Source organism: Gigantopelta aegis, chromosome 8 (assembly GCF_016097555.1).
Source record: "Gigantopelta aegis isolate Gae_Host chromosome 8, Gae_host_genome, whole genome shotgun sequence".
Classification (NCBI taxonomy): Eukaryota; Metazoa; Mollusca; class Gastropoda; order Neomphalida; family Peltospiridae; genus Gigantopelta; species Gigantopelta aegis.
The window spans coordinates 72,429,174-72,438,810 of NC_054706.1; the positions used below are offsets into that span (position 1 = coordinate 72,429,174).

Consider the following 9,637-nt stretch of genomic DNA (forward strand, 5'->3'; position numbering starts at 1 on the left):
TCAACATATGCATTAATAAGCAAAACAAGCATGTAGTATATTGAGAATTTTAGTATTGTTAAGGTATAACTGTGTGCCCTAGCGAGCTATAGCACGCACACAGTACACACACACACACACACACACACACACACACACACAAAACACACACAAAACACACACACACACACACACAAACACAAAAACACACACACAAAAACAACAAACACACACACACACATACAAAAACACACACACACACAAACAAACACAAACTCTCTCTCTCTCTCTCTCTCTCTCTCTCTCTCTCTCTCTCTCTCTCTCTCTCTCTCTCTCTCTCTCTCTCTCTCTCTCTCTCTCTCTCTCTCTCTCGGTCACTCACACACATAGCAAACACAGCAGCTAAACTACGCACAGCTGCACACATTTACCCACTTACAAACAGACACACGGACAAAGCCTTATGTACAGGTTGAATAACAAAAGTCTAACTAGCTTGGCCATTAATAAGGTATGGCTTATTATTTACATGTATTAAAATAATTGTGCCAGAAGGTATCAAGTCGTAACGACGACGTTACGTGACGTGATCATGTAATACGTCTTGTATAACACGACAGTGCGTGCTGGCCTTCTAATAACACGTCACTCTATACTGATTTGCAAGTAAGTTGGAACAAATAATATTTCGCGTCATAATCCAGACTCGTAGGAAGAATATTTGAAAGTAATACAAGACATTTGAAGCGTGTGGGTGAGGGATTTTTATCTTGTACTAGCCTCAAGCGCGCCATTTTCTAGCAAGTAGAGATCTAAATAACAATGTTTTTAATATTAATTTTCGGCTATCTTAAAGTTTGTAATGTCTGTAACAACTATGTACATCTTATCGTCCTCGAGATTGAACCTGTGTCCTCTCAGTTACTACAGGGTGAGGCATTGTCCATTCCTTTCCTTTGGATCTCTAATTTGAATTTGAATTTGAAAAAGAGAAAACCCAATATGTCTGACATGACAATGATTTCTTGATTCACAAAAGATACGTCGAATAGCTATGACTGTTCTGTGGAACAGTTTCTTTTCTTTTTTCAAGACGCAGTTCAGTTTAAAGAACAGCTGTGACGCAATTCAGTTCAAAGAATAGCTGTGACGCAGTTCAATTCAAAGAACAGCAGTGACGCAATTCGTTTGAAAGAATGCCTCTGATGCAATTCAGTTAAAAGAACAGCCGTGACGCAGTTCAGTTCAAAGAACAGCCCTGACGCAGTTCAGTTCAGGAAACAGCTCTGACGCAGTTCAGTTTAAAGAACGTCTGTGACGCAGTTCATTTCAAAGAACAGCTGTGACGCAGTTCAGTTCAAAGAACAGCTGTGACGCTTTTGGGTCGTGATCGTCTTCTTCTGCACGAGAACGGCCGGCATGGACTGTCGTCTGCGCTTCACAGCCGGGCTCAGATTGTACTGGATGTTTGATTGGCTGAGAATCTCTTTGAAGATGCCGACGATGTTCCAGTTATCTTTCGCCGACGCCTCGACGTAACCGTTCCCCCACTCGACGTTCACGAGCGTCTCGGCGGTCTCCTTGCAGATCGATCGGTTCTGCTCCTTGACGTCCGTCTTGTTGCCGACGATGACGATGGGCACGTCCTCGTCGTTGCGCTCGGCGATGACCTGGTCGCGCAGCTCCTTGACGGCGTCGAACGAAGAGTCGTTGGACACGGAGTACACAAGAACGAAAGCGTCGCTCGTGGCGATCGCCAGTTTCCTCATGGCGGGGAAGGCGTGGGCCCCGGACGTGTCGAGGATGTCGAGGGTGAGGTGTCTGCCGTTGATGTCGTACTCCCCCCGGTGCAGCTCCTCCACCGTCTCCTTGTACTCGTCGATGAAGCGGTCGTACAGGAACTGAGAGATGATGGCGCTCTTCCCCACCGCGGCAGCGCCCATCACGACAATCCTGGAATGTACACAATAAAATAACACTAAAAGTGATGCCTGATATGAATTACAAAATAAGTTATTTCGTTTAAAGTAAAACGAGAATTCCGTAAGGCACTAGATATAATATAGATTCGTAGAATCAAAAAATAGTTTGCTAAATATCCACTTAACTCTGCATTGTACAGAGATACTGTCTTGATTATGTAACTATAAACCAAGTTGCATTGATCTGTGACGTAATAGTTGCGTGAGAAAGTGATCTAAACGTGAAACAATAAGGCAAAAGTTGATGTGGTCGCCGCCATCGGAATAATAATACCTATTTATTTTATAACATTTAGTGAAATATCTTAAAATATCAGTGAAATAAAAAGTGTTATCAGTCACTCAGACTGACGATAACATATTTTAGAGTGAAAATTTCACTATTTCACTCTAAAATGTGTTATCATCACTGTAGAAAGTGTTATTTTCATGGAAGAAAGCCGGAACTATTTTGCTGCTGGCATTTTAAAAATAAAGGTAAATTGCCAAAATTTATATAATAAATAGAAATGTTCATGTTTTTTTGTCAAATATGATTTATATCTCATCTCGTGAAGTTTGCAATCATATGACACTTGTCGCGTAAGCGCGACTCGTGAGATATGATTGCAAACTTCACGAGTTGAGATATAAATCATATTTGACCCAAAAAAACCATGAGATATCCTCTATATCTCGTCTTTTTGCTTCGTAATAGCGAGACAATAAAAAGTGTGCATTTGTTTTCTGACGAGACATCGAGACATGGAGAGAATGTGAACGACAAAACAGTTAATAGTTTTCAGAATAGTATTTCTGCAGACGGTAGTCAACGTAGAACGGATTCACACAGTCGCGATTGTTCACACGAATCACAAGATCACAAGATCACACAGTTGAATCACATGGCTAGAGTGTTTGGAGGTAGTACTAAACCAAATAACTTCATACTGGGTCAAAGTTCGAGGTGCACCCAACTTTGGTAGAGAAGTTAACACCGCAAGTCCTGTGATTGGTGCTAAATGTGAGTGTGTTGGTTGTAACAAAAATTAGTTTCATCTGGGCAAAAAAATTTATGCAATTTATTTCATCTAGTACCACTGTGTCAAGTAGCCTGGTGCTTGAAACATGTATGGAGTACCTGTAAAAAAGTACTGAAATTTGTGCGAAACTTGGGTAGTCATAGACGCTACCCGTTTTCTCTGAAATGAGCAGCTTGACCCCCAACTGTTTTTTATTCAGTTTAATTTTAAGGGGTGGTAGTATTTATATCCGTGGTATGGCGTTTATGTCGATTGATACGCTGCAGGTAGGAGTTTTAGCCACATATGTTAATATTATCGGTTATGGGATTTGATTTGGTAGTATAAACCCTGGACGTTAACTGGAAGCAAATTATTAACATCTTCAAACTCAGATTTATGCATACGATATAATATAAGGATGTTTTTATGTCATCACGGACCTCCACCTCCCCCTCCCGCCCCCATGAATTGCTGGCAGGTGTTAAAATATTTTACACCATCATATCAAATGAAGATTAATTGCATTTAATAACAACGACAAAACTAATAACGTATTCAATCTAGTGTCTCTATATCCACATAAAAACAAGTTTATTTTGTTTAACGACACCACTAGAGCACACTGATTTATTAATCATTGGCTACTGGATGTCAAACATTGGTAATTTTGACATATAGTCTTAGAGAGGAAAACCACTACATTCTTGTATTAGTAGCCAGGGATATTTTATATGCACCATCCCACAGACAGGATAGCACAAACCACTGCCTTTGATATACCAGTGGTGGTGCACTGGCTGGGACGAGAAATAGCCCAATGGGCTCACCTATGTTCACCTGAAGTGTTGACAAAATTGTGACGATATTCCCTTTTCCCCTACCACCACCTACGTGAATAACTTGGGTGTTCAGCACGAAAATACGTTACACATCAAGCATATTAACTAAAAACTGATCTTTTAATATTCCCCGTTAAACATATCGAAGTAGATGAATTAATTATATCGTCTGTACTTTCCACTCTCTGATGATTGGTAAGGCATAAGGTTACGTTGTTACCGTCTGCGTGGTTATGGGTTATCAACGAAAATCAAAGACTCGTTTCAGTGTGGTGTTATTTTAAATCATTGTCGTCTGCTTGAACAGACAGAAGCCTTGGGATTGATCCCACGCATCCTTAAATATAGGATGTGGGACACGTAGGATGTAAACTAATCCTTGACAATATTTTAATCTGAACGTCCAAACGGTTTTAAGTATTGAAAACAAATGTCAGCATAAAGACAGAAGTTAAAAGTTACAATTTGTTTTGTTTAACGACACCATTAGAGCACACTGGTTTATTGATAACTCTGACATAGTCTTAGAGAGGAAACTAGCTACATTTTTCCATTAGTAGAAAACATATATACTCTTCAAAAAAAGTAGGGGAACCTGAAATATTATGTTAATATCAACTATTAGACTGAACATACGTTTTGACCACAGACATCCTAGTAAAGAACGTTCAGATCTGTTTATCAACACACCGAAACACATTTCATAGTTTGCACATACATCACGCAGTTGCCCCGTACACGTGCGTGGGGTGTCATTCTCGATTTTGACAATTTCCAGGAAGGTCCATTAATCACTGTGGAACACTATTTCTGTCAATCCGTTTCATTCTGTTGATCATACAGTTGTTTTTGTTTTGTTTTTTTTGTCATTTTTATTGTTTGAATTTACGATTTACTGATAAAAAACGTCAACTTTCAAATTTCATTTCTGACCCTAATCGTCCTTTAAGATCTTTGGTGGTCATAAAACCTACTGTAATACTGAACTACCGGTTGTAATGTTTGCCCAATTAATTCACTATTATCATATAACCATTCCCCACAGCTAATATACCTTACAATTTTGGCAATTTTAAATTCTTGTTAGAGTTCCCCATCTGGGGGTTTTAAGAGTATATTTTATATGCACCATCCCAGAGACAGGATATAACATGCACTGGCTGGAACGAGAAAAAGCCCAATGCGCCCACCGACGGGGATCGATCCTAGACCGACCGCGAGAGCGCTTTATCACTGCGCTACGTCCCACCCCATGTTTAGACTGATGCACTGAATGAACCAGGCGACGATTATTGTTTGGACATTTGACAGATGGCAAAGGTAATGAACTGTTAACTGTCGTAGATGAGTGTGTGTATAAGGTGAAGGGGCAATAAATACCATGAAATACAAAGATAACTAACTGTAGATAAGTGCGTAAAGTGTAGTGGTAATATAGACTATGTTTGATCATTAACGCCTAAAAACCACTACCTTTCCGCTCTCATTAGCGAATAAATGCTACATTGTTGAAAGATGTGCCTTTAAGAAGTGAAGTTGATAATTATGTTTATTATCCATATGGTTCAACATAACCGAGTTAATAATAACCATACCAAGCACACGTGTAATAACAAGTATAATGACGTAATTCTGGGAAGTGATGTTATAACATGACGTTGCTTTCCCAATCTTAGCTCAGGCTGTGTATGTGGAATATGACGTCAGTTCATCGTAGTTGTGGTTGAAACATTCTGAGACGGTCCTTGTTATTACGGCCGTAGCCAATGGAGGGTCGGTCGACCCCTCCCCCACCGGTGGCTTTTTTTCCAATATTTTGTTGTTCTTCTTGTTAAAATTGGGGGGGGGGGGGGGGGTACATGTTGTTTGTTTGTTTGTTTTGTTTTATTGTTGTTGTTGTTGCACTTTTGCGGTTAGTTTGTTGTTGTTGTTGTTGTTGATGATGATGTAGCCCAGTGGTAAAACCCTCGCTTCATGCACGGTCGGTTTAGGATCGACCCCAATCAGTGGGTCCATGACGTCATTATTAGCAGCTGCAAGCCTGCAGTAGTTACGGCATGTGAAATCGACATCATCGATGTATCTGACTTTGTAACTTGCATTGAGTAACGAATATGTCAAATTTAAATTGAATGAATGAATAAATAAATAAATGGTAGCCGGGTTTATGTTGTTTTATTCTCATAAATGGGAACGTTGCTAAAGTGTATCTGACCTCGTGGAATGCTATTAGTGATTACAGTCATCCTTAAGATTTGCTATAAATTATCGCATTTGCGTGTCACATGAAATTTATGGAACTTGTTAAGGAATGGTTTTATACACACACTCCATACACACACACACGCATGTACGCACGCACACTCACACATTCTCCGCTCTCGGTCGGAGAATAACATAATTTCTAAATTCGTTCATATGGTATTCTCGCTCACACAATAAGCTAGATTTTCTTTCATTATGTAGCGTGTATGCACATACTAATAAGGCACGAACTGTTTGTAATGAGCAATTATAAAGCAAATTATGAATGAACTCAAAGTAGATGTACATGTCTATACTAACATATCAATATAGACCTGTCACTAAACCTGGTTTCAATGAGGTCTTATTTAAGGACTCAAAATGAAACGTATACTAACATTGTATTCCGCTCCATCAAACAAAAAGAAGAAATTGTGCATCTTGAAATGTATATTCACCACTAGCATACCTTCATGGTCAACCAATGCAATTAAGAAAATGTCCATGACAAAAACATGCCATTGAATAAACCCTGAATATAGTCCAAGGCTAAAAGGTGCCGTAGAGAATTATAAACTCCACGGCAATCTCCATTGCTTCATACGTGTACGAGACGGGAGGGCAGGAAGAAAATCCTCAAATTCGGGAAAAAATAATAGAAAAATTCGGGAAAAATAAGCTGACTGAACACTTTTCACCATGTTTTTCCATATTTTTTCTCATAATATTAGCTGTAATCCATGTACAAATGAGTAATGATTAGTTTGTAACTCTATATAGCTGTTTCGCAGTAGTGCTAATTTGAATAAATGTGGTTATCGGGATTTGGGCACTTTCGTTTAATTCTGGCAAAAATGAGTCTGCCCCCCTACAAAAATGGGAGCCCGTACGCCTATGCATGGCATTGCCGATTGCCGTGGACAGTTACAGGGTTTGATGACGCCCCTCTGCCGTCACCCCCCGAGTCTGACTCATATTTATTTAGAAAATGAATGAAGCAAAAGAGAATATTAAAAAAGAGTGGGAATCCTGTTCGTTTTATTGATCAAAATATGTAGTCTTAAAAAACAAATCTAAAAAACTGCTTATCGCCTTGTATTATACAGATTATGTTGGCACTCAAGAATAATATAACAAATTACGATAGCAAACAAGTTATTTGTTTAAAGGAAATTCAAGAAAATCCTTACATGTAGCACTATTGTCGGAGAAAAACCTTTCAGGAAGTACGAATATTACCCGTATTAATACTCTTCCCGTTGCTATGGGTCAGATGACACTGTGCTATAGTGACCTTTCATAATAAGAGCCGTGAGCGGCGGAAATGCGGATTATTGGCACATCAAGCGATGCTATGTTGTCTTTTATTTAATCTGGCATCAATTAATGTCACATGATATTATATGCTTATATGCACAATAATTTAATAACGAAATGTCTGTCAGATTGTTTCATATCACATACTTATGAATCATACTTGATTTCTCACAGTTGTTTATCGTTAATTTCAGATTACCACGGAATTATATTTATGTGATAAATAATATACACGTAATAGCATTTGTGGCACAAATAATAAAAGAAATATGTAGCAGAAAATAAAATAAAAACACAATAAGTTAAACGAAAGAAAGAAAGAAATGTTTTTGAGAGATAAACATAGAAAGAAAGAGAGACAGACACAGACAGAGAAAGGGAGAGGGAAGGAGAGAGAGAGAGAGAGAGAGGGGGGGAGAGAGGAGAGGGAGGAAGGGGAGGGGAGGGGGGGGAGAGAAAAAGAGACATACACAGAGAGGGAGAGACAGAGTCAGAAAGAGGGAGAAACGGAGAGAGATGGAAGGAAAGATAGAATGGGTGAAAGGGAGGGCGGGATAGACAGACACAGTGAAAGAGAGAGAGAGAGACACAGAGAGAGAGAGAGAGAGAGAGAGAGAGAGAGAGAGAGAGAGAGGAGAGACAGTGTGTGTGACAGAGAGAGAGAGAGAGAGAGAGAGAGAGAGAGAGAGAGAGAGAGAGGGAGAGGGAGAGAGAGAGAGAGAGAGGTGTAAAAACAGAAGCAACATATAAAAAACCCAGGGAAAAACGGAGAGAGATAGAAGGAAAGACAGAATGAGTGAAAGGGAGGGCGGGAGAGACAGACACAGTGAGAGAGAGAGAGAGAGAGAGAGAGAGAGAGAGAGAGAGAGAGAGAGAGAGAGAGAGAGAGAGAGAGAGAGAAGCAACATATAAAAAAACAGGGAGAAACGGAGAGAGATAGAAGGAAAGACAGAATGAGTGAAAGGGAGGGCGGGAGAGACAGACACAGTGAGAGAGAGAGAGAGAGAGAGAGAGAGAGAGAGAGAGAGAGAGAGAGAGAGAGAGAGAGAGAGAGAGAGAGAGAGGTGTAAAAACAGAAGCAACATATAAAAAAACAGGGAAAAACGGAGAGAGATAGAAGGAAAGACAAACAAAAAGAAAGACAAACAAAGTAAAGTACCTACCTGTAATGGTGGTTGTCGCCCTGTCTCCGTTGGCTGCAGGAACGGGCCGTCTTGAGATCGGTGTGAGACGAAGACATCTTGCGCAGCTCCTACGAGAATCAGAGAAGTAAATGAGGAAGAGCCATCAGTATGTCAGAGATTATCACCGCTCGATGCCTGTGTCGGAGCACGCTATTGGTTCATTGCTACGGCTTGGCGCAATCGCTGGAAAACGGTCGCAGTGCCACAGTACGAGAAGATTCGGCTCTGGAGCTGTCAATCATTGTAAAAAGTACCAATACTGGAAAACCATCCAGGAGGCGCCCTGTTGATGTTTGTATGTGTGGTGTTAGCGGCATGCCTAGTACATGTTAACACATTGCTATTCACGACTGCTATAACTCCTCGTAGGCCGTGGTACCTATGTGATGCCTTGTTCAGTTCGGTTCAGGGTGTTTGAATTTATATAACCCTACGTCTGTCATGGGCGCAAGTTCTGACTACTACCAACTCTTCGGTCATACACGAAACGATCTTAGATCTACGATCACCTTAAGTGTATAGCTACCTTATGCACTGAAGGTGATCGTAGTGCTTAGATCGCTTCGTCGAACGGGGTCCTGAACAGAAAAGGTTTGGGAGAGGGAAAAGATGTGCATATAAAAGACTTCATAACGATAATTAGGAGTAGTCTTTGAGATGAAAGCGTATTTCTTCTCTTATTTGTAGGCCAAGTTTCGCAAATGTTAATTGTTAGACACCTAATAAACAGAGGACGGGACGTAGCCCAGTGGCAAAGCGGTCGCTTGATGCGCGGTCGGTTTGGGATCGATCCTCGTCGGTGCGCCCATTGGGCTATTTCTTGTTTCAGCCAGTGCACCACGACTGGTATATAAAAGGCCGTGGTATGTGCTAACCTGCCTGTGGGATGGTGCATATAAAAGACCCCTTGTTACTAATGGAAAATGTTTGACATCCAATAGCCAATGATTAATAAATCAATGTGTTCTAGTGGTGTCGTTCAACAAAACAAACTAAACACCTAATAACCATTAACGGGGTCGCCTAGAGTCCAGTCGGTCGCCGGTCTGGTCTAATAGGTGAAAACAGTTTTCATCCAATGGGAAAGG

The 9,637-nt window shown here is 40.4% G+C and overlaps 1 protein-coding gene across 1 annotated transcript; it reads right to left on the reverse strand.

Annotated features, from left to right (window-relative positions):
• Window positions 1-270: 270 nt before the first annotated feature.
• Window positions 271-8,614, reverse strand: LOC121380193 (ras-related protein Rap-2a-like). The gene is made up of 2 exons (XM_041509001.1): window positions 8,529-8,614; window positions 271-1,932 (listed from the first exon to the last, which is right to left on the reverse strand). The coding sequence occupies exons 1-2, from the start codon at window positions 8,603-8,605 to the stop codon at window positions 1,332-1,334; spliced, it is 678 nt and encodes a 225-aa protein (XP_041364935.1). The 5' UTR covers window positions 8,606-8,614; the 3' UTR covers window positions 271-1,331.
• Between the last annotated feature and the right edge of the window lie 1,023 nt (window positions 8,615-9,637).